This window comes from Monodon monoceros, unplaced genomic scaffold (assembly GCF_005190385.1).
Source record: "Monodon monoceros isolate NGI ecotype Baffin Bay Population unplaced genomic scaffold, NGI_Narwhal_1 Super_Scaffold_21, whole genome shotgun sequence".
Classification (NCBI taxonomy): domain Eukaryota; kingdom Metazoa; phylum Chordata; class Mammalia; order Artiodactyla; family Monodontidae; genus Monodon; species Monodon monoceros.
Window position 1 is genome coordinate 2,046,405 of NW_021703778.1, and position 25,388 is coordinate 2,071,792.

At 48.6% G+C, this 25,388-nt stretch overlaps 1 protein-coding gene across 4 annotated transcripts in view; it reads left to right on the plus strand.

Moving 5' to 3' along the window:
* The first annotated feature begins 9,305 nt into the window (after window positions 1–9,305).
* Window positions 9,306–25,388, plus strand: part of JCAD (junctional cadherin 5 associated) — a 40,924-nt gene continuing 24,841 nt past the window's right edge. For 2 of the 4 annotated variants that reach the window (XM_029238697.1, XM_029238699.1), the window contains exons 1-2: window positions 9,306–9,351; window positions 23,282–23,623. In XM_029238697.1, coding sequence (XP_029094530.1) covers window positions 23,340–23,623 — 284 coding nt within the window. In that variant the 5' untranslated portion in view covers window positions 9,306–9,351; window positions 23,282–23,339. Of the gene's footprint in view, window positions 9,352–10,277; window positions 10,434–14,773; window positions 14,857–15,288; window positions 15,540–23,281; window positions 23,624–25,388 lie in introns of those variants that run through there. The other 2 variants (XM_029238698.1, XM_029238700.1) reach the window with 2 other exon arrangements.

The window sequence follows — 25,388 nt, forward strand, 5'->3', positions numbered from 1 at the left end:
CACACACACACACACACACACACACACACACACACGGAGCCATATGCTCAGATTAAGCTCTGAGCCTTCCTTTACATTTTACAGTAGGTAACGGTCCTCTCACTAAAGTGTTCCCTTGGGATCTTGTGGTATCTGGGATCCCTGGCAGAATCAAGGTAGCTCTAAGTATCCTGCCTTGCACAGTCTTTTAACTAAATTCGTTATGATATTTCAGTAGCTTTAGTTAAAACCTTTGTTTTAACTTAAAAATGCAATGCTCTTTGAGATACCATTCTCTTGTCTGCAGAGCAGGAAGGAAGGAAGGAAATCACAGTCTTGCCTTTCAATTAAGAGGCTAAGTGGAACAGTCCCTACAATCTGTTAATCACCTAATATCTCTGTAACGTTTTTCCTACCACAAGCAAATGAATACCGGCAAGCCTCAGAGATCTTGTGGGTTCAGTTCCAGACCACCTCAGTAAACTGGAGATAGACACAAAGCAAGTCACACAAAGTTTTTTGTTTCCTAACGCATATATAAGTCATGTTTACACGTCTCTTAAGAGTGCAATACCATTATGTCTTAAAAAAGTACATACATTAATTAAACGTTTTATTATTAAAAATACTAACCATCATCTGAGCCTCCAGTGAGTTGTAATAACAAAGATCACTGATCACAGATCGCCATAACAAATATAATAATGAAAAATTTAGAAATATTGTGAGAATTATCAAAATGTGACACAGAGACACGAAGTCAGCAAATGCTGTTGGGAAAATGGCACTGATAGACTTGCTCAACGCAGGGTTGCCACAAACCTTCCATTTGTAAAAAACACAATATTTAGGAAGCACGTTAAAGCAAAATGCACTAAAATGACGTCTGCCTGAAGAGAAAGAAGTTTCTCCCTTGGTTCTCAACAAATGAGGGGATGTGTTCAGCAGTTACATTTAGTCCCCAGAACTTGAAGACGCTGGGAGCTCTTGTTGAGAGTGTGTGATGGCCAGGAGTTTCCATCTCTCTCGTTCATTCTCACGTTGAGCCCCAGGAAAGGCGCAGCCTTCAACATTTATAACAGCTAACATTTATGGAATGTTGACTCTGTTCTGAATGGTTTCATAAAAGATCTCATTTGATCCTTGTAACCACAATGTGGTTTGTTATCCTGTAAGGAAACTGAGGCTCAGAGAACAAAGTGATTTCCCTAAAGACACACAATCAATAAATGGCAGCCTGAAGACCCAACCCAAACCCTCAGTTATGTCACCGCCTGACAAGCAGGGGAACTGGGACGCATGTCACTGTGAATGCATTCACTCCCCACACTGGGCAGCCGGTGGCTTTGTAGGTAACGAGATCTACAGGGCAAGTGAAGAAGCATTACTAAGAGGACCTGTCAGTAGCAAGTTAATTCCAGGATATGTTGCAAACCGTGGCTCCTAAACTTTGCTGCTCATTTGAACCGAGGAACTTAGGTAAAATGCAGATTTCTGAGCCCCAGCTCTGGATTCCTAGCCAATGACAGCTACCCACTTCTTTTTTTTCAAACGGCCCATTACTTTAATAAAATCAGATGGTGACATTTTCAGCCTTAATGGTTTCTGTTGTGAATGGTAGTTGTCATCGGGTATCTTGTCATTTAGAAGCTTACAGTCTGGTGTGATGAAGGAGGCCTTTGTGTGTGTAGGTTCTGCAGGAAGCATGCGCTTATTCTGAGATATTAGTAAACATAGTGTCTCTACTATAGCGTGGAATACAAAGTGTAGCACACAACCTAGAAAATGGGAATGCTCAATAAATATACTCTACGAAGTAGCAGTGGGAGTTAACTGTGCACTAAAGATGTTTCATGGCCTTTAATTTAAATGTCATGTAAGTTTTTATGATACTAACCTGTGGTCGGCCAACTTTACTAGAAAGAAGAGAGTATTATTTTGTTTTCCCAAAGCAGTGATGTACTGGCATCTGGGGGGCTCCTTCTTATTTTCTTTATATTAAACTTTCAAACCTACATCTAAGAAAACCTATCTGTCTTTTAACTTTTAAATATATTCCCTTAAACATAGGTATTAAGACCTTAAAATCTAGAGATTATCATACTAAGTGAAGTTAGCCAGACAAAGATCATATCATAACGCCTATACGTGGACGCTTACAAAAAACAAAAGCAATACAAGTGAACTTATTTACAAAACAGAAATAGACCCACAGACATAGAAAACAAGCTTACAGTTATCAAAGGGTAAAGCGGGGGGATAAATTAAGAGTTTAGGATTAACATATATACACTACTATATATAAAATAGATAAACAACAAGGACCTAGTATATAGCACAGGGAACTATATTCAATATCTTATAATAACCTATAATGGAAAAGAATCTGAAAAAGAATATATATATATAACACACACATATATATATATGTATTACATAACTGAATCACTGTGCTGTATACCTGAAACTAACACAACATTGTAAATCAACTATGCTTCAATTTAAAAAAAGACCTTAACATTTTACATCAAATGGCTGAAAGTCAGATTTACCCTCCAGCAATTGCTTCGACATTAGAATATTTAGTCCTTATATTCCTCGTTCTGTCACCATCTCTGCTTCCATGTGCTGGTGCCCTGTTCATACTACAGTTCATTAGGAAAGCTGGGGAAATTAAAAATAAAAATAAATTAATAATTATGATGGAACAATTTATTGTGAGTTAGCAGCAGAGAATTAGTAACTAGGAAATGTTCTACATTTTAAATTCACCTTTCCACATATAAAATCCATCATAACCTCATATGTAGATTTGCCCACTGATAAGCAGGTGGGCCCTGACCACAAATCAGGCAGTGTTCTCTGGAAAAGATATTAGTTTTGCTTATGAATAGCATCTGTTCCAAGAATGTATAATATTATGGCTCCAGCGTATGCTGTGTAGAGAGGAAAAGAAATAGGGGTGGATTTAATACTACATCTGTAACTAGTTAGTTATGGTAACCTTCAGGTATTTGGTGGTTTCGGCAAAAGTTCTAATACACGTTCCAGGCGTCAAGAGCTATAGCGAAGGCTGTAAAAATATTGAGACAAAGAATTAATGCATTCGCTAGTTTGAGAAAACTAGAAGGTACATACAGCTCCCTGCTGACTTGAAAACTACGCTCAATTCATCCTCTCCAAGGGAGGTTCGCTGTGGGGTCCCACGCGGGGGCGGAGGCTCTGGCCCAGGTAGATGCTGAGATGGGGGCAACTTACCCGTGGTGACCCTGAACGATGGACTAATTTCCATTTATCCAGGGGGCAGTGGGTGACAAAAGGAACACTGCAGGAGTTAAGGTGTTACCCAGGAGCTCACTAACAATCGTCCCAGCCAAAGGACACACTGGGTTTGGACTTTTATTGTTATTTTTCAACCACTGCTGATGAAAAGCTGACTTTCACTAATGATTTATTTTCTTTTCTCAGGCTTACGCTTCGTGTCTATTAGATGCTTTCCTACAAACCACTAATTATTCTCCTTGACTCTCTTATTTGCATGTTTTACATTATTTGCTTCTAGAAAATTTAATTTTTGTGGGATTACACCAAATAGCATGCAATGTGATCTATCTGTATCTATATCTAGTGATAGAGTGGATCAATCAATCACCTGGATACTTAAGAGACTAATAAACAAAGGAACAGTGGGCTGGGTTTAAGACGGAACACGGAAATAGCAGAAGTAAAACTCAAAACAAACTGAAAACCAATAGACCAAAACCTTGAGAAACCCTAGGCACTTTCTGAAAGTGTTGGTCATTTTTCCTTCAGTGGCACTCAGCCCTCTGCTCACTGATGTCGCTCTGTTCACATGGTGAGGAATTATAACTCAGGATTTGCACAATGTGAGTTTAGGTGGCCATTTTCCACTCAGAGATATTCAACAATTCAGTTCAACCCTATGGTGCTGGGTGTGGTAAACAGAGGGATTGATTTGGGTCTTAATTTATAAAGGTGAGTGAGTGACAACTCAGAGAGGTCACAGAAAAGTTTAATGTCCCTCACAGATCCCCTAGAAAGGAGAGGCATGCCACGGCATGCAGGGCCACGGGGGTCCAGAAAGCAGTGATGGGAAAGCAGAGGCCACAGCTTTTACTGGGGTCTCCGTGGGTAAGGCAAGACAGGGCTGGGAAACAGCTTGGGATTGGCTGGTTTGAATGACTCTGGTGGGCTCTGGGACATCAGGGCTGTCCCTTGTTGTCTGGGTTGATTTAGGGCATGGAAAACATTGGCTTGGCGTGTGAGGGTTAGATAAGGAGGCTGTCTACAGCATGGACTCCAGATCCCAGAAGAGTTATAAACAATGGAGGCCACTGCTTTGGCCCTGTGATTAATGGATGACAGACAGATGAATATGGGACCTAAGAAAACACAGTTAGGACAGGGCGGAGCCAATCCCTTCCATCAGGAACTCAGAATCCAGTAGCTGAACTAGATATGTAGGCTGACACAGCAAATCCAGGTGTATCGTGATAAACACTATCCTAGCAGCTTAGGCCAAATGCTGTGGGAGTTTTATGAAGGCCAACAAGCAGAGATGTGGAAAGCTTTCTTATACGGGGGATTTACAGTCTCTTCAGCACTCGACTTGAATCACTCCTTCAGAATCATCCAACCCTGGTAATGAATCCATGGAAGAGCTTAAGTCGAGGCCTAGCCAAGTGCCTGGCACACAACGAACACGAAACGAAAGGAAGGTCTTGCCTCTCCCCACCCTGGTGTCCTTTTTGTATGCTAGCCATCACCTACTCAATGAAAGCCTGATATCTTATTCTCTCCCCTGATGGAAGCTTATTTATTTATTTATTTTGCAACTAATGTTGATAACCAACTTGTTTCATAGTTGTTCACGTATCTCCTTTTTTTTTTTTAACTTTATTTTATTATTTTGGCTGTGCCACTCGGCTTACGGGATCTTAGTTCCCTGACCAGGGATCAAACCCGTGCCCCCTGCAGCAGAAGCACAGAGTCTTAACCACTGGGCCGCCGGGGAAGTCCCTCCCATTTTTTAAATTGAAAGTCACACAGGGTTAAAGAAAATACTCAGTTTTGGTTGCTTCTCGATCAGCTGGTGTGAGATGTCGGGAGAGGAGGCCACAGTGCCTGTGCCTGTGCCTGTGTCTGGACACTGCGGTACTGGCCTACGTCACTGTCCTCCTAAAGCCACATCTGTATCTCCCGTGTCCCAGGTGCTCCCAGCCAGCCACTGTCATTCCCCGGAGGACAGGAAAATTGTGTTTTCCTTATGAATCTGGCAAAGACTTGTAGACCGCAGGCAGGGGGATGCTTGGAATGAACTGCACCTCTGCTCCGGGGGCAGGTGGCAGGGCTCGGGAGGGAGGCCGAGAGGCTTTCCCACAAGTGCGTGGCCTGATGGAGGAGAAAGTGGACAAAGAGAAAACAATGAAAAGTCATTTTTCTCATGCAATAACCATGCAGATTCAATCTCCTTAGAGTGAAGGTATAGGACTGAAATATATTTGTCATCCTTTTTCTTAATCCCCAGGGTTGTAAAATTTCTGTTGGGGGTGGTGCCCAGTCTTCTAAGTCTGCAGTTAACAGACCTAATGCACTTTATTCCCCCAGGGCATCCGCCAGCATCATGTAATGATGACGATGGCTGCTGTTCTGTGAATGTTTATTACGTGCCAATCATTCCGTTAGGCCCTCGACACACTAGCCCTGTTTCTTGTGCTCTCTCCCTGCTTCTCAAACTTTCCAGTGTATGCGAATTATCTGGGCATTCATTGAAAGTACAGGTTCCAGGCTTTCAACTGTAGCAACTGGAAATTCTGATTGTGTCCAATGAGGCCCAGGAATCTGGCTTTCAGGCAAACCCCCTGGTTGATCTGGAAGTAAGTGGTCCAGGGAGTACATTTGGGAAAACAGATTTCCAGTTCTTGGTTAAAACTAATAATGCAGCATAGCATCTGAATTAATAGAAAGTATGTTGAGGTCTAAAAACAAGTTTTCTTAGCACCTGTTGCTATAAAACCCTTTCTAGTTTCTGTATAACTATTATTGTCTGACTTTCTAGAGCAAGCCAACAAGAGGGACTTCAAGATCTTATCGAGAACATTAATCTTTTTAGAAAACGAGAACTGGTAGTGTTTTTACAGACTGAGAAAAACATCAAAAAATAGTAAGTTAAAAGAAACCTTGTGGTAGGGTCATCACCGAGGCCCTAAAGCAAGGACGGCGGGGGTGGGGGGCAGGTTTCTAGGTCCTTATAAAAGCAGCAAGTCAAAGGAACAAGGGTTTTGTCCTTTTTATTATTTTTTTCCTTAAGAAGGCCGTTAAGCATTCTCTCTCTGGTCATCGCACATCTGCCCTGATGACTCAATAATCCAGTTCCTTCCTGAGTCTGTGAAATCCCTTCTCCAGGACTCGGAGAGAGGCGGAGACGTGCGGGCATCCGGGGCTGGATCCTGGCACAGGGTCCCGCTCAGGGTTGCTTTAAACCACATTTTTTGTTTTCTCACAATTGCATAAGCAGTAGATAGATTTTTTTTTTTCCTGTGTTTAAATCTCCCAAAATCAAGTAGATGAGAGAGAGGGAGTGAAGTTACACCAAAATGAGAGTGGGAGGTGATGGGGGGAAGGAAAGGGGTTCTCTTTGCAGTCAAAATAAAACCTATGCAGGTGCTTTCTGAGTTACAGAGACCTGCCTTTCTTTTCTAAAAACAATAACAAACATACGTATACACGCGTGTATATATAAAAGGCAGAAGACCACATATACGCACATGGATACACAGCTGGTTCGCACATCTGTCCACCACCCCTGGTCTATGTACTGGTGACCAGTGTGGGAAATGGGCGCAATGGATTTTCCTCGCCAGGTTTTACCTTCATCTGGAGAAACACCATGCTCCCGTTCACCTCTGTTTTCTTCCGTTTATAATTCCCCAAATCTGCAGAAAAGTCTCCCACCTTCTTCCTTGCTTCCCACTGCCCCATCCTCATTTGTTCATTCTGCTTGTTCTTCTGAAACGGCCTTAGTCATGGCCGTGATTAGAGCAGGGCCAGTGATGTGTCTGTGCTGAAGAAAGAGGGAAGGCGAACACTCTGAACGAGGTTGTCATGATAAAGAGGCAGTGTCAGGAAACCACAGGAATCTTGGAAATCGTGAAGTCATCTTCTCCGGCATCTCCAACATCGCAGTCTCGGTACCTCCCTCTAATGAAAGCTGCCTTTGCCCTACCTTTCTGCTCCCACCGTTGCTTTCTGAAGAAGCTTTATGTGGGTTAGTTGAGCTTGTTTCTCCCACTGCTTCAGAGTTGTCTTCTGCTGCAACTACACAGCATTTCAGCTACATTAGGAAGTTTCCGTGGGGCTGACCCAGAAACCCGACAATATAACATTGTTCTATGGGGAACCGTGTCCTGATCTCAATGCGCTGGTTGATAAATGATCTTGCGGGAACATTTGGCTTCGTGTGTGCCCATATGTGTACTGCTGGGCACATGTAGATGTTCCACACCCCAAAAAAGTTACTTCATTGTGTTGACAAATTGAGGACAAACGGGAGTGGTGTGTCATTGAAGCCGTCTATCCCTGAGAGATGCTTTTATAACAAGAAGTAATGTCACCGCTGTATATAACTGCGATTTCCCAGAAAAGCCTCTGCATTTTATTTTCTTTGCTTTTTTCTCATCTTATTTTCCCAGCCCGGAGATGATTGCCTTCCTCTTTGCCTAAGTGCAACCTACCGGGCCTTCAGGGCGCTCCCCGCAAAGCCTTCCCACAGACCACTATTAGGACAGGTGTTAGCGGTAGGAGCTAACATTTCTGCGTTCTTACCATGTGCCAGCAGTATGCTGAGTGCTAAAAAGGCATTATCTCACTTAACTCTCATGGCTTCCCTATGAGGTGAGCACTGTCGTCGTCCCCATCTCAACAGACAAGAAATTGAGGCTCACGGAAGTGAAGTGACACATCTAGAAAGTGGCAGAAGCGCCCAGGATCAGGACCCAAGCCGTCTGCCCCTTGAGTTCCTGGTCATGCAGTCTGCTCCCATCTCCCGGTCCTGGTTTCCTCAGATGCACTATGGATAAGGCATGACACGGCCCTTGATCATATTCTCTTTCTTTCCCAGCACTGGCGTGTTTGGCTTTTTTTTTTTTTTTCTCTCTCTCTCATAGACTGCACACTCCTTGTGATGAGGGTTCAGAATGAGAGTCTTGGGCCAGATTCTGAGATTTGCTAACTGTGGGGCCTCGCCGAGACCCACCATCTCAAAGGACAGTGGTGAGGATTAAAAGAAAATAATGCATTTGAAGGGCTCAGCCTGGGGCTGCCCGCGGTGAGAGTACAAACGACTTTAGATATCATTGGTATGATGGCAACGAGCACAGCCCAAAATCCATAGTGGGGCTGAACGTTTTTCTAAAAATTCGTTCTGCAGGGGTCCCAGGCTGCTCCACCCACCCATCCTTGCCTCAGTGAAACTGACTTAGCCAATACCCTCTCCCTCTCTGTGAGTCATCAGCAAAGTTGAACGCTTTGTCTTTTCTCTGCCCTCCGAAGTACAAGGACTTTTGCCACCACAGAACTGGCAGCAGCCTGATCACTGCTTCGAGAGAGGTGGAGGGGGCTGGAAGCAGGTAAATGCTCATCCCGCTGAGCTCCACCTCCTCCTGGCTTCAGTTTCCTCATCTGTCAGAGACGGGAGACAGGACGGAGCCGCTGACCTGCCAGCGAAGACTCTCGGGGCTCTGCTTTTAAAGAAGGCGATCCCAGGCACTAAGCTGTTATCAACTGTCTTCCGCTCTTCACGCCTTTCTCGCGTGCCTGTTTTTGTGAAAGTGTGTGTGCATGAGTGTGTTTGTGTGAACCTGTGTGTGGCTGTATATGAGCGTAAATGTGTGCACCTGTGTGTGGCTGTATGTGTGTGTGTGTGTGAATATGTGTGTGTGCACCTCTGTGAGCGGATACGTATTTGTGTGTGTGTGTGTGTGTGTGTGTGGACATTCGCACAGGGTTGAAGCAGCCCAAACCAAAGGGACAGGAAAGAGAGGGAAGGGTGGCCCGCTCACCTGTGCCTTCGGCGGGGCGGGAGGAGGCCTGAGCCCTCGGCTCTGCGTCCGCCGCTCGGGTGCCGCCCTCCGGCCGGAGACCAGAGCCCGTAGGCCGCCTGGCGGGCGGGGAGGGGCTGGGCGGAGCGAGGGGTGGGCGGGGACGATGGGCGGGGCGGCCTGGGTGGGCGGGGCGGCCGGCGGCTCCGGGCATGCTCGGCCGCGGCGGCAGCGAGCGGGGCGGGTCGCAGTGGTCCCCGGCGGGCCGGAGCGGCGGCGGCGGCGGCGCGGAGCAGCATGAGGGAGCCGCTCGGTAAGTCCCGGCATCCCTCGCCCCTCCTGGCTCCCACCGCCCATCCGGTCTGCTCCCACGGCGCCTCGCCCCCAGCTTCCCGCGCTCGCCCCCCAACTTCTCCATCCCGGACGCGGCTCGGGTCGGCGCCCTCCCCAGCCGCCGCGCGGCCTCAGGCGGGGGGCGCCGCTCTGCTGGGAGCGCGAGTCCCCGCCCTCAGGTGCCCAGCCCCGGGCGCGCGCTGCCCGGCCGGCGCCGAGGGCCGCGGCTGGCGTCGGCGCGCGTGTCGCCCCTCGGCGCGGGGGGGCCCGGAGGGCGGGGGTCGCTGCCGGGTCCGGCGCCTTCGCGGGCGTGTACACCCTTTGAGCTGACAGCCGCTGCGCGGGGTCCCTGAGGTCCCGGTTCCCACGGCCCCCCCCGCGCCGCGCCATCTCCGCCCGGCCGCGCGCGCCCGCCGCCGGGGGGTCAGGGCCGCCGGTGTTAGGGCGCAGATCGCCGCCAGTGCCCGCGGCGGCTCGGCCCCTGGCTGCCGGCGGTGAAGCGGAGGAGGGAAAGGGAAACCGGGGGGGAGAAGGGCAGGGCCCCGCCCGAGAGCGCCGTGCGTCTGGCTGACCAGCTCCCTGTGCGGTCTGCAGCGCGCCCGCCCGCCGGGCCCGGGTCTCCGCGCGCACCCTCCGCGCCCCGCACCCGCGGTCGCCAGCGGCTCGCCCCCGAGGGCCAGGGGTTTCCTGCACGCCCGATCTACGGCTCAGGGCGCCGCTCTCGCCCCCGAAACGGGCCAGAGCAGCCGAGCGCCTGGGATTCTCCTAGGGGTTTGGAAAAGCAGCTGTGATTTCACTACCGAAGGAAAAAATGGAAACGGGAACTTGACGCCCGCGCAACCTGGCCGCGCCCCAGCCCTCGCTCGTACGCGCTCTCCGGGGGCAGAAGGCTTCGGGGAGCTAGCTTAGGCGGGTTCCTAGCCCCGCCCGTCCCCTGCCGCCCTGGCCACCCCGTGCTGCGTCTCCCGCCCCGGCTCTAGACGCCTGGCCTGCTGGGGAGAGAGCGGAGCCGTGCGGACCACACAACTCGGAGGTCTTCCTTTCGTCTTTTCAGTTTCGCAAGTGTGTATCCCGGGGATCTGAGATGCGGGTTGGACGATGGGAGGGGATTCTTGGGAGGGGGAGTGGGCCAGGGATTCAGGCGGCCAGAAACGCTTGGGTGAAAATCGCAGACGCAGTCGTCTGAGTGGGCAAAACTAAAGGGAAGCGTTGCCGTCTGTCAGGTAGTTTTAGAATTTAAGATGAATGGATTAAGACCGTCCAGCAGGGCAGGCGAGTGTAAGTTTGTTTAGAAGTTCCACGCAGATTCTATTTCGAGGAACTCGTGTTGGTTTTCGTGTAAAGTGGGGAGTTTGGTAAATTCGTTCGGTTTTCCGTAATGCTCTGTGTGTTTGGACTTTATATTTACCTTGATAGTAGGTGTCTAATTCTTGGCCACCAGCTGAACAAGCTTCCTGAAGGGATCCAAGTGTTACTCAGGGCAGGCAGCGTGCAGCAAACGGTTTCCCTCCCGCTAGAGGGGTGAGCAAATATTTGTTGAACAGAGGCCTTCATCTGCTGGGCCTTCCTCCAGACTTCACCCGCTGTTGCAGAGATGGGAAGGTCAGGCCTTTGGCAGGCCCAAGAGATTTAGGGGGATTGGGTGGGTGGAGGAATCCCGTGCCAGAAAGGAAAAAAAAAAAAGAAGAATTTTTGTCTTTCCACCTCCTTGGAACATAACTTAAAATGCTGAGTGTCCACATGCTCTGGAGGGTTTGACAGGCTAATCAGAGTTATCCAGTAACGCATCTGAATAAGTCACAGATTCCAGAGACATTGGGCCGTAAAATTTTAGCTATAAAAGGTAACTGACGACTGGAGGTACACAAGGAGAATACATAAGGACCAATTTTTCCGTTAAAAAAAACAAAAAAACCTTTGAAAAGATCCTTGGAGTCTAATCTTTAAAATGCAGTTTAAAACTAAATCTTAGAAATGCTATGAGTAAAGAAAGCCCGGCAGTCTGCAGCCCCAGCAGGTTCTCAGTGTCCTTGCTGGAGAGCCCTCGAGTTTGGGAGGACCGCAGACACGGGCCGGGCTGTTCAGAGTCCAGCGTTTCTCTGTTAAAGAGCTTGGCGGGTCTTCTCACTAATTAATCTAAAGAGAGTTTAGAATGCAGAGCGTTGGAGTGAAACAATTGTTCTGTTGTGGTTTTTATTTTGAGAAGCAAGGGCTACGTCTCTGACGTCCTCTAGGCCGGTGGCTGAACCCATTCCTGCGGTTTATTTGGCTTTTCAGCAGATGTTGTTGTTCACCTTTTGCATGGGAAGTGTTATCTCAGTCGTTGAAACCTTGCTATTGTGCTTTGTTTCGAGGGCGGGCTGACTTAGGGAATGCAGCACGCGCTAAAGGGGCGCTCACTTGCTAAAGCCAGCAGCCCAGAGGGGCTAGAACAGTCTCCAGTACTTTGATATAGTCTTTAAACTTTACATGTTATTGAAACATACAGGAACCGTCCGGATGCTAAAACCTCAATTATCTTGTTCTGAATTTGTGATGTTTTGTTTAGTTTGGCTTATTATCTTAACTTTCTTTAACTAAATATATTTTCCAGAAACTTTCTAAAGGTAATATATTGACGGTTGGGGACAGCCTGGCCCAACTGACAGAGCCTTCTATTATCAGACCGCTAAATATCTTTGTAGTTTGCTGCTTCTTGGTTCTCTCTCTAGAGCTTCCTCATTCAGCTTGTTTCTTCTGTGTGTAAGCCTAAGAATTTAGATACTATTATAAAGACACACCAAGATACATATTTCAAGGAGGGAAAGAAAAGGGAGAGAGAGAAAGCAACTGTGTGTAGGAAGACTAATTGGAGAAACAGAAACCAGATGGTTTTATCTCTTGACACAGTGGGGCTTGGGGGGACTTTTACTTTTTACTTAAACGCTGAATTTTTCAGTGTTTATTTCTAGAATAACATTATATGGCTTTCGCAATTAGAAAATAAATAATGTAAGAATTATATGAAATAATTTAAACTTTAACATTTTTAAATGTTAAATGTTGGCTCTTTTATTCGAAACAAAACGAGTGTGTTATACGTTTAATAGACGACTTCAGGAATCTTCGTATGTGGAGTTTGATGTCTGTGGTGATAGTGGAATTTAATTCTAACCTATTATAAGTTTTACAGTTGTTTTTGCAAATAGCCAACAATTCCAGAAGATTTAAAAAATCGTATCCAATTTCAGTCCTTTTCTTAATGACTGCTAATCTTTTGGAAATGTTAATGAGGTACTTAGGGTCTCTTACAAATGGGTGAGGTCTCCAAAGCAATAATTGTGTGACAGAATTTAGAGGTGAAAGAGAAGACCTGTGTGTGTGTGTGTGTGTGTGTGTGTGAATGTGTATGTATGTGTGTTCATACAAGTTGTGGTGAAGAGACAAAGAAGTTAGAAGAGGTAATATTTATGAAAAAAATAAAGTCTGTAATATTTGGTACTTTATTTTCTTCTCTTTTTGAATCAATGCCTTAATACCAACCCAACCCAGCAAGATTAGTGTTCCAGGAACCTTTTGATCTCAGACCCAGGTTTTCCATCTCGTTGTTGTTGTTGTTGTTGTTGTTGTTGTTGTTTTGTCACCTTAAAGAAACTTAACTCCATGACAGTTGCCCTACTAAAAACTATTACTTCCCAGGTTCAATATGCTTTTTATGTCTAAAGAGGTTTTCACCACTTGAGGGCCCTGGCAGAGCTGGTCATCCCTCTGTGGTGTGGTGACGACAGTGTGTGAGAACTTACTGTCCCAGGACTTAAACTGTTGAGCTCTTTATTTAATTATTAAGACTGGAAAGGGAAATGGCAATCCTCTTGCTCATAATAAAATACATGGCTCTACCATCGAAAAAAACACCAAAAAAAAAAGCTGTAGAAAGCAATAAAAATCCATGCATCAGTTAGCAACATGCCTCAATCTGGTTTGTTTTGTGTCTTGGCTATTCACCTCTTGTTTAAAGAAAGTACTTTGTTATATATTAATCATAACATTTGACCAAAAAATTGTCAGTTGAAGAAATATTTACAGTCAACTGCCAACAATTTGAGGGACTAATTGCATCTTAAGGATGGAATGTCAGCAAATGCAACTGAGAACGTTTTCTAGAAGAGTAACAATGTCTCATCGAGACCTTTAGGATGCTGCTTGTAATCTTACATACAATTCTCTCAGCAGAACGTGATTTTGAGCCTCCTATAATCAGGTTAAGTATATCTGTAGCAGATAAGACGCAAATACCATATACTAGACCCTTTGAGCCTTACGTAATTTACTATTCATTTATTCTTTTCTTCTGTGTCACTTTTATGCTCATTGAGTCTTCCAAATATGCAGTACGTTTTCAGTGGTACATTTTCCTAATCCTACCTATGTAGCTTTTTGTTTTTAAGGTTTTTTTTCCCCTGATGATGAAATAATAATAAAGTATAAGAAAGTGCCAATATTTGACCATTTTTTACCCGCAAAAGTTCATACGGTTCGATCTAATACATTTCATGACAGAACATCATAAAATACAGTAAAGTATAAATAAGGACATTTTTTTAAAAACTCAGAATCCAATACCACTGTTGCTATTTTGGTATGTTTCCTCTTCCCCACACTGTGTGTGTGTGTGTGTGTATGTATATAAATGAAATTGTATTATATGCACTGAATCTAGGCTTTTGTAAACTGTCTGTTTAACACGGTACCAGGAGCATTTTCTCCTGTGCCGTTATATATCTGAAAACATCATTTTATACACCTGTGTGCATATTATAGTCTACCACGTGGATGCACCAGAATTTTAACCATCCCTTAAATGAACATTTAGTTTAGCTTTTTTTTATTATCACAATTAAAACTTGGATAAGTATCCTTATATAAAACTTTGTGTGTATCTTGGATGATTTCATTAGGATGGATCCCAAGAAGTGAGATTATTAGTCTATAGGGTTTCAGATTTTTAAAGATTTTATAACATTAATCACTTTAAAGAAAGGAAATAGCATTTACTTACAGATCCCTGCACACAGTCATACACAAATAGGAGAACCCTTACAGCTCACTCACCGTGTCCTCACCAACAACAGCTATGGCTTTCTAGAAGCTTCAATAATTTGAGAAGTGAATAGTGGCATTTGGGTTTAATTTGTGTATCCTTGATCACAGGTGAGGGTGAACATTTGGTTCATATTTTTAATTGGGTATTTGTCTCTTAGTTTTCAGTGCTAGGCAGTTGTTAAAAAGGCAGAAAAGTACTGGTTGATTTCATGAGTTTATTAATATTTTGTTTCATTTCACTGTCTAGCGGAGCCTGCTAACCGTCAATACGAAGAGACGGAACATTTTTGTAAATGGGAAGGGAAGAGGCAGTGGAGACTGTTTAGGTACCATTCGTTTGCAAGGCTCCGCCTCTAGTGATGAGAATGCCTGAGTCACGCCTCCCAGCCTAGGAGGTCCACAGGTGGGGGTGTCGGCGGGGCTTGTGTGTCTTTGTGTTCTCAGAGCGCAGGGCCTGCACATCCAGTGCAAAGCAAGTTTCAGTCAGTGGGCACCACTGCGCTTGGGGTCTTCTGGGAGCGAGGGTGCTGGGTGGTAGACTCCCTGGCCTTACCTGCGCCCTCCTCTCAGCGTGTGGCCGCTTAGCTCTGCTCTCTGGGCCGGCCTCTGTATGGGTGCTACTTATGAGGCCAAGGTCAGAGGGTCTCTCTTCCTGTGACCCAGTTAGCTTTGTTCTGTGTCAGAGCCACAAGCTGTATTCTCTTCACCGGGGCCAGCTGACTTAGAAATGCTCGCTGCTCATCACAGGGGAGAAGAGGCTAGAGAGAGGGGCGATTTCTAGAGCTTGAAGGACCCCGAAGAACCTCTAGTTCAGTCTTCTTAATTTACTTTTTAGGGAGAAGACTGAAACCCATAGGTTCTCTCCTTTTCTCCTATGCATCGTCTCCGGCCTATTTCCACACAGCAGATGTGTACTGAGCAACGTGGAGGAATGGAAATTAGTCCCTACAGCGAGGGGGCGGACAGCTCAAGTTCATGCTCGAATGCTGATGGGTTGTTAGCAGTGCTTTCCTAACCCCACCGTCCCTTCAGCCTGAATATAAAGGATACAGCTGCTATTTACAGAACTTAGAAGCCCACCGCGGAGTAAGATGGCTTTAAGTGGTCTCATTCGGGTTCTTTGGAAAGGACAAAAACTCTGATGAAAAGCCATTCGAGAATGATTTGGGCACAAAGAAATTTTGCAGAAATAAGTTGGTTAAATTAAAATCGAATGACCTGTCATCTTCTCCAACCGGGAGTTATTTCCGACTTCTGTGTTACTCCTAATGAAAGGACCATTACCTTAGTCACCAAGACCAAAATCCATTGTACTTCTTCCCTTGAAAGTTACTCTCATTAATTCCCTTTATTCCTTATCCTCTCTGCTACCACCCCTGCACATTACAAAAGAGGGGACTTGTGACTACTTGTCCACACGTCTGTCCTTGTTCTGACCGTGTTAGTCCTTCACTTTCCTGCCAGAGTCAGTGTAAAGCGCCTTTCCTTTATCTGCCCAAACCCTTCTGTGGTTTCACACTGTGTGCTCGTTTAAGTCCAGATCCTGTTATCGTTGCAGATAAGGGTGGCTGTTTCTTTTTTATTTTTTTAATAAATTTATTTATTTATTTATATTTGGCTGTGTTGGCTGCACTGGGATGCGTGCGGGCTTTCTATTGTTGCGGCGAGGGGAGCTACTCCTCGTTGCAGTGTGCGGGCTTCTCATTGCGGTGGCTTCTCCTGTTGCAGAGCACGGGCTCTAGACACGCAGCCTTCAGCAGTTGTGGCACAAGGCCGCAGTGGTTGTGGTTCACAGGCTCTAGAGCTCAGGCCCAGTAGTTGTGGCACGCGGGCTCAGTAGTTGTGGCTCGTGGGCTCTAGAGCGCAGGCTCAGTAGTTGTGGCGCACGGGCTTAGTTGCTCCGCGGCATGTGGGATCTTCCCGGAACAGGGCTCGAACGTGTGTCCCCTGCACTGGCAGGTGGATTCTTCACCTCTGCGCCACGAGGGAAGTCCCAAGGGTGGCTATTTCTATGTAGATAATTTTTTTTCTCTTAGAATTTAGTTTTTTCTGAAAGTTACAAGCTCCCCTCCCATCTCTTCATACGTGCAGTTTGTCCACTTTTCAGCTTCACACGGCAGCTTTCATGAGAACTCCAGGTCCCCAACCAAGAGCCTGGAACCCAAAATAATTGAAGAGGTCTGCTGAAGGTCGGAGAGCATCGTGTGGTGTATTTGTGAATGAATCGTGTTACTGAGTATTTGAGTGTTTAGAAGTCAGTGCTAGTATGGCCATCAAGACGTTGCCATCAGCGAGGCATGGGCCCTCGTGTGTGTGTGGTGTGTGTGCTCAGTGTACAAGGGAAGCATTGCCTCGAAGAGCCATCTTAGTCCAAGAGAATAAAGAATTTTTTCCTTTTAAATATAGTTTTCATCTTCATGCCACCATGCCTTCTCTCCTTTCTTGTTTATATTTATGCATTATTTGGTAAATTAGGAAACTTCTGTTGCTTATTAAGGAAGGAAATTTAGAGCCTACAATAGTAGCACGGGCTGTGAAGCTAGACAGACCTTGGTTTGACCCTTGGATCTGTGCTTACAGGCTGTGTCACCTTGGACTCTCAGCCTTGGTTTTCTTGTCTATAAAATGGAGACATTCCTATCCACAGCAGGACATTTACTGGGAGTAGAAAACAAAGTGTGCCAGGCAGCTAGCAGAGTAGCTGGCAGACTGCAGAAGCTCCGGGGATGGATGATGTTATTATCTTTCATGTGCTGCTATTCTGAGCTCATAGAACAGGCTCTTCCTTCTGCTTTGTACAGAGAGAGTTAATTGCAGCGGTGGCAGGGGGATAAATTAACCACAGATTGGAAGATGTTCTTGGTGAATTCGTCATGCATCTCCTGGAGGGTATTTGAGCATCTTACCACCTAGCCCAAGCATCCTCAAGGGGAAGAAAAGTAATAGAATATAAACCTAGTGATGTCATGACTCAATCAAAAAACCCAACCCGGGAAACTGAGCTGTTCGGCATTGTTATTCCTCTCCCTCCCACCCTACCCCTCTAAACCACCTAAATCACAGCCTGTGTGCCGTAAGCATTTCTCTTTGGGCCTCATCTCATGAATTGCATCTAATCTAAACCAGTCCTGTCGAGGTGAACAAGAGAACTGTGGACTGAACCCAGTCTTCTCACCCAGCTCACTGTTCCTTGTTTTCTATTTCCTTCACTGTTTCTTCGATTATTTTTGGAGTCTTGATGCTCATAAGTAGGCATTTTAATAACAGAACAGTGGGGAAAAAAGCGATAGTTTGCATTTTTTGGTGCGTTGTCACACACTCAGCACAAAAGTTTTCTTCTGTAAAAAGAGACTTGTTACACATCCGGTTTTCCTTCTTTGTATATACTGTCCTACAAAATTTGCTTTAATCCAATGGCTTCTGTCGCTCAACTCAAGTTGTATAAACGGGTGAGAGGTTCTCTGAGCCGGGTGGCCAGGTTGGGCCCTGATTTCTCTTTGGTAACATTGAGCAACGCCACAAAGTCCAGTAGAAATTGCTCTCCTGACATCCTAGTAGCTACTAGAAGCCACACGCTTTTCTTTGGAATAAGCGGCCGATCCGTCAACTTTACAGATTAGAAAACTGAGGCTTGGAAGTTAAGTCACTTGGTAAAGGCCATCCACCAAGCAGAAGGCAGGATGGAAAGCTAGGCCTTTCTGCCAAGAAAGCTCTCTGATCTCCGTTTTCGCTCTGATCGGGTGGAAGTCTGCAGGCAGCTCCCACCTGAGATGAGAAGAAACAGCTGAACCTACGCCACCCAGAGAAGGAGACCCACCAGGATGCATGGCCCTGTTGCCAGGCCATCAGGTTTTTACTGGGGTGGTAGAGTTTTTAAACTGGTTTCTCAATTTTGTCTTTGAAACGATGGACTTAACTCTAGCAGTCTGTGGGGCAGAGAATAGTAGGAAAAGATGAAAAGAGTCACAGTGAACTCAAAAGAGACACAGTGCTGCTTCCTGGCTCTCTCCAACCAAAAGGAATAAAAGTGGCAGCACTGCAGGCCCAATTCATGCTGAGGGCTCCTTGGTGGCCCTCTTAGCTCCTGCTACACTGGGTTTTATCTGTCAACCAGTGATGCTGTGTTCCAAGGCCTCAGGTCTCAAGCCCCAGGTAGATCACAGGCAGAGGGAGGAAGCAGCAGACTGTACCTTCCCTTAAGGAGATTTATTTATTTTCATCTTTTGCTCTTAAGAATAGGAAAGTAGCTTCACTTAGTTGCTGTGACTTTTCTTGAAAGGAAATTGTTGATAGGACAGAAGAGGTGTATTTGCTGTTGAGAACAGAGCAAGGAACTTGTTAGACTAAGGAATTTCTCATAGCTTGACGGGGTCATTGAACTTGACAAAATTTCAGGGGTCACCTAGTCCAGCATCCTGACCAGCGCAGGATTGATTTCTACATTAGTGCTTTCCAAACTGTAGGTTGTGACCGATTCGTGTGGCACTGAATTTAGTGGGTAGTGGCCAGCATTTTTCAAAAGTGAAAATGGAATAGAAAATATGACAGCACCCGTCAGGATGTGAGGGTAAATACTTTTCCTTTCAAGTTTTGACTAATGTGTGTACACACACCTTCAGTGGATTTGCTGTAAAAACAACAGAGTTTACAAATCCTTGACCACCACTGAAGACTCTCCCAGCCACGAACTCCCCACTTTCAGAGGCAGCCGGGCCCTGATGGACTGTCCTGTTAACACGTGTGTCCTTATCTTAAATGTCTTCTCTGCATTAATGGTATTCAGATAGTCATAGAATGAAAAAGATACTGAAAGTGGGCTCCTTTGTCTCTGTCCTTGTGTCCTGGGATTCCTTCCCTGAGAGTGTATCTAGGTACCTGCGCTGACTGGACCGCTCTTTATTAGATGTTTCACTATGAGTATTTGATACAAGGTGACAAAGTAGCAAAGAAAAACATTTCTTACACGGACTGGCTGGAAAATCATACTAACAGGGTGATCTCACAGTGCAGCTCTACCTTGAGGGATTTGTTTGTCTTACAAGCGATCTTCCAGAGGCCTTCCTGTCCCCTTGAGAGCCTGGGTGAGGGTCCCGTCTCTCCTCCTGTCCTTGTCTCTGTCGCAGCGCTATGACACTGTGGGGAGGGGCAAGCTCCCGTCGGTGTGCATGCGTGTGCCATGCTTCAACGACCTGTTTTCCCGCTGTTGCTACAGCAAGCCAGTGAGCTGCTTCTCGAGAGCAAAAAACATGTCTCGTTCATTGTTATAGTTTCAGTGTCCAGTACATCCTAGGCCCTCAGGAATTGTGTTTCCATGTTTGGGACTCTGCAAAATAACATTTGCTGTTGTCAGTGACTCAGATGGCGATGGAAGTGTCCCTTCCTGGAAGACAGCTGTCTGGGTGATAGAAAGCGGGAGTGACTTTGGAAATCAAGAGTCACATCCCAAGTGATACGAAGGGAATCAGGAACGGTCTAGTGGTCACAATGAAAAACGAAGGTGAAAGCTTTTCATCGGGCAGGTAACCCCTCAGAGACAAAGGAGCCATCGCTGCATGATAAACGCAGTCTCACATTTTTGCACGAGTTACGCTTTTCCCTGTACTTATGTGGCCCTTAGAACGGTCTGGTGAGCCAAGAAGAGAGTGGCCTTGCCATTTTGCAGATCAGAACACTGAGGTTTGGTGTGGTTCATGCCTTGCCCCCGGGATCAGGCTGGGGCTGGGTGTCAGCACCACCATGGGGATGAAAAGGCTCCTGCCCGGGCCCTAGAACAACACAGGTTTGACCTTCACGGGGCCGCAGATACACAGATTCTTTTCAGTAAGCGCCTCCTTACAGGGTGTGAGCCTGCACGCCCAGGCTCGGTTGAATCCGCGGATGGGGAACCGAGGATACAGAGGGACCCTGTGTACAGAGGCCTGACTGTAAAGTTACCCCCAGATTTCTGATGACCTGGGCGTCAGTGCCCCAAGGGTCCACTGTACACACACATCTGTCCAAGTTGTAAACCCTCATGTTATAATAGCTTGCGTTTATGTCCAGCTTTGCTGTGTGCTTGTCTGAATAGCAGCCCTTTGGGCTGGTGGGCAAGGGTGGCCTCGGGTACCATCCGTTTAGAAGGCTGCTGTCTCAGGGCTGGGCAGAAAGTTTGAAAGGGCGCATCTCCTTCTCAGTACCTTGGCGTCCCCTCCTGGTGGCCGGGGGGATTGATGCGTTAGGGACAGGCCAGTCCTTCTGCAGTAGGTAAGGATGCTACGGGAAGGACACTGAATCCGAGAGGGGCTGGAACCGCCGTGTGGCTATTGAGAACTCTGTCTGAGGGGAGGGGTGATGTTTGGCCTGGGGTGGAAAGGAGGCAGAAGACCAGGCTCTGAGTTGGGGTCGAGAAGTGGTGAGTGTCAGCCAGAGGGAGAGGGGTCCTCTGGGGATTGGGTGGGCGCTGGGCATCCCACCCGGGCGGCAGGGCCTGTGGGTCACCCCCTCCCATGGGGCCCCACGGCCTGCGTGACGAAGCTGCTGTGTTTCATTCTCCTGCTCCCCCAGGCTGCTGGCCTCTGAGGCCGAGCAGGTTACGAGTCCGCCCAGATCAATACACTTTTGACCTCAAACCTCTAAGGTCAAGTACGGCTTGTTTGAGTTTGGGTCTTTTTTGAAAGGTATTCACGGCCTGGCCTGATCTGGCGTGCCACTTAAGGGTTTGCTAACTATACTTACACACAGACAGAGCCAGGATAGAGCAGCTCACCTAATCCCGGAAGGACAGTGACCCACGGACCTTCTCCTTGAGGGTCATTGCTTCTTACCGCTCTCACAGTGGATTCTGTGGTGGACGCTGGCCTGCTCGTCTGCGTACTGGGTGGCCAGTTGGGGTGCAGCGCACTTGGCTTTGCTTTTCAAGAGCCTGACGTAGTAAAGGAGAGAGAAACTGAGTGTCCTCGGACCTAAACTCTAACTTTAGCCGTGGTGCCGACTGGCTGTGTCACCTTGAGCCAGTGAGTCTGGGGACCCTAGTCTAGGCTACCAGGATTCTGTTGCCGTGTCATTTCTTTACTCCTGGTATGACTGTACCCCAAGTCTATTTTAAATGCCAGTTCCCCATCTCATACACATACATGTGCAGTTTATGGAGTGAACTCCTAATCATTCTTCAAAACCTAGCTCAAATGGCCCTATCTCCCACTGTGCATTCATTCAACAGTGATTTATTGAGAGCATACTACGTGCCAGATGCCAGGGGCCTAGCACTGAACAAAACAGACCTTGCCTCCACGTCCCCACGGCCCTGGGTTTGTGATGGGATCCCTTTCCTCTGCAGTCCCAGCCCAGGGCCTGGCTCAGTGGAATCGGAAGAAACGCTCGCCTCTCTGGTCCTTCCATTTCTCTGGCCATGTTGTACAAGCGCCCTAGAAGACGCACAGCAGCAGGGTCGGGAGTGGCAGAGTTGCTGTGGAGACGGTTCCACTATTAGTACAGCCACGGCAGGAGCGTGTGGATGTTCCGTGACCTGTAGGTACCCGACGGAGAATCACAGACTTCCACAGTCTGGTCCCCCCACCCTCTCCGTGCTGACAGCGGAGACTTTGCTGCCGCCGGGCCGAGAGTGTGATGAGCTGAGGACGGGCACAGTCAGCGGGATCCTGTGATGGGCCCCGGTGAGAGGTCCCGTCAGCAGGAAGCACGTGCGCCCCCTGCGCCCCCCTTTCACCTGCAGGCGGGCGGCAGGCATTTCCTGGCCATTGTCTGCAGGGGCTGCCACGGTGCTCGAGCTATTTCCGTCTACGAGCCAAGCGGGGCTGGAGCTGGCCGGGCTCTTCCAGGCCCGCTGCTGTGTGCTGCTCTCCCAGGCCAGCATCGCAGCCCAAGGAGAGGCAGCGGCAGGTCTCACCAAACCGCCTTCCACCCTATTAGCAATGGGAAGACGCAGGAAAGAAGATTCTCTGGTGTAAAAGTAAACATGGCAGTGCCACGTCTGTGCACGCGTGTGCTTTCTCGTAGGGCTCTGTCCATTTTCATTCTTCTTGGCCGGTACCGTTGTCTTAGGACAGTGTGTTTGGGGAAGTTGCCACTGTTAAACTAAGGTGCCCTGGCAGGATTCGGAGGTGGGCGCCCTGGGCTCAGAGGTGCAAACCGTCTCCCCGAGATAGTGTTGCGGAGAGATTTGATTCTTACAGGTTTCTTGTGGGGAGGAACTTGGGATCGTGTAGAGCGTTGGGTGTGTAGGCTTGGTGAGCGTCTCTCATTAAGGACTGAAGATCTATTTTCAGCGGCTAGTTACCCACTCAGATTGCGTCTGCTGAAGTGCATCCCGGCCCCGGGTTGGTTAAAGATCTTGCTCCGCCCTCTTGGAGCAAAAGGTGTGTCTCCAAGATGAAAGCAGGGAAGTACAGAAAGATTAAGCTGGGAATGTCTCTTTTTAGCAGCATGGAGTAGTAATTGCAGCTTCCGAGTCTCTCTTTGTTTTGTCCTCTCTCCGGTGTGTGTTGTCCTCCGATGTCTGGGGTGTGGGCGCTGGGGACACTGTCAATCATTTCATGGCTTAAATCGCTAGTCCGACTCTCCCGCCAGGAGCGGCCATCCGAGGGCGCGGTCCCCATCGTCGGCGCCCCGCCCTGGCTCAGCGGAATCAAAGAACAGACGCCACCTCTCTGGTCCACGAGGGGCCAACTCACCCAAACCCGGGCTTGAACGAGCTGCAGGAGCCCCCCTTCCCTTCCTCTGCTGGCACCGCACCCAGGGTCCGGACTGGTCGGGGTCGAGGGCGGGCGAGGCACGGGGCCCCAGCGGGAGTCGGTGACGGCTCACAGATACTCTCTTTCCTTGTCCCGCAGTGTGGGTCCTGCCACCACGACGGCCCCGGCGGCGGGGCTTGGACGCGGCCCGAGCGCTATGTACAGCGTAGAAGACCTCCTGATCTCCCACGGCTACAAGCTGTCCAGAGAGCTGCCGGCGCCGCGCAAGGATGATGGCGAGGGGCGCCAGCCCGTGAAGCCCCGGGCGCCGGCGGGCCCCGGCCTGCTGAACGGGTGTGACGATGGCCCTGCCGCCTCCCCACGCGGCCAGGCCTCGCTGGGCACCGGCCGCCTGAGTGAGCCCGACAGCCGCGGCCGCGGGCCTCGGGGCCTCGGGGAGCCCCCGAGTGCTGCTGCTGCTGCGCGGATTTCCGAGGCTGGGTAAGCTCCAGCTGAAGCCACCGTTCCCCGTGCCCCGGGGGTCTGGCAGTGGGTGTGTGAGTCCGTCCCTGGCCACCTCCGGTGGGGCTGGGGGGCCTGGGAGGGGGGGGGAGCAGAGCGGCACAAGGCGGCGTGCGCGGGGACGCAGGGCTGGTGCAGCGGGAGTTTAGCGCAGAGTGGCCGGTGACCGAGTGCCGCCCGCTGGCGCGGCGTCTTAATCCGCAGCCTCCTCTTTGTTCCCGTGTAAGCTCTTCGTGTCTCCTCAGCCAGGAATCACTTAAAAACACTGGGGAAGCCAGTGTATGTCAGGCACACATTCCCAACACGTTCTGCTTTCTCATCAACGTTTCACCGCCTTGTACATCACAGAGTTGGGAGACGGATACGCCTCCTCCACCCGTGCCGAAGCAAACCTTTCTTCTCGCGTATCCGTGTAATTCCACTGGCCTCCACCCATCTTTTCACAAACGCACACACACGTGCACACACGCACACGCGCACACACGGGCCCTAGTGTGGAGATCGCGTCTGAATACAGCTGCATCTGTGGGTGTTTTCTTAATAACCAAAAAGAGGGTGGACCGGGGAGGGTTGGTGGAGGAGGTGGGAGGTAAATTAGAGGGAATTTCGGCGGCTTTGCCCCAGAGCCTGTGCCGGAGAGGACTCCACAGCCCTCACCCGGCAGTTTGAACCTAGGGGAACCCTTTGCCATCACTTCCTAAAGCTGTGTTTGCCTTTAATGCTGCCCGGGGACCAGGCTCAGGCCGGGGGAGGGGCCGTACCTACAAAGAGCGCGAGGCTGGATACAGCCGGGCAAAAGGGGCCACCCAAACAGGTGGGAGCAGAGGCCTCTGTTTAAGGGAAGCAAACAGACACGCAAACAAAAAGGGCAGTGAGTCAAGTCCAAAGGGAATGAACTAGCTTCCACGGTTACAGGTCACCTTTCACAGGGAGGATCTTCCTTGTTGGTCGACAGCCTTCAGGGGAGGGATTTTGCTCTTACAGGTCGGAGCGTTCAACACCTTGGTCACTGAGTACAAGCAAAGGGGCGGGCCCCTCTTCACACCCAGTGCAGTAGAAGCAGGTTTGTGTTGCCAAGTCAGAGCTGCCTCTCTGTGGAGGGCGAGGTTGTCACTGATGGGGCGGGTTCAGGAGGGCGCCCAGGATGGAGAAGGGCTTGAAGCTGCTTTTTTTTAACCTTGCCCTTCAAAACCTGCCCTTGTGTCCACTACTGCCTTTGCAGCCGTGTTCCCTGAAAAGCGCGCCCCCCGTGGGTTCTGGAGGAGGGTGACTGTGGGCATGTTGTCCGAGAGCCAGGACAGCCTTAGCTGCTGCTGCACGAACGCGTGCTGGGCTTTACCCCGCCTCCTGTACTTCCGGTTCTGTGCACCTTCCGCCCTGGATTTTGGGGCACCGAGGCTGTGCCCTGCTTCCCCTTCTGCATTTCCTGCAGAGCTTGCTATGAGCTGGGCACACAGTGTGTCCAGTATAAGCCCAGGGATTCAGTTCATCCATCCAGCCTCGTAACAGTTGTTGAGAAGCAGAAGGTTTAGTTTCTAACGAGGTGAAGACGATGGCCTTGGAATCCCTGCACACGTGCCACGAGTGGGGTCCATCCCAGTCCAAAGGGCTGAATCAGAGATCAGAGGTGGGTCCCGCTCGGGAAGCAGTAGAATCCCCTGGAGGATTCCACGTGGGCAGTGAGGCTCCCAGCCCCGTTCACAGCTTGCTCAGGATTCCCTAGCGCTGTGTGATCACGGGGGCC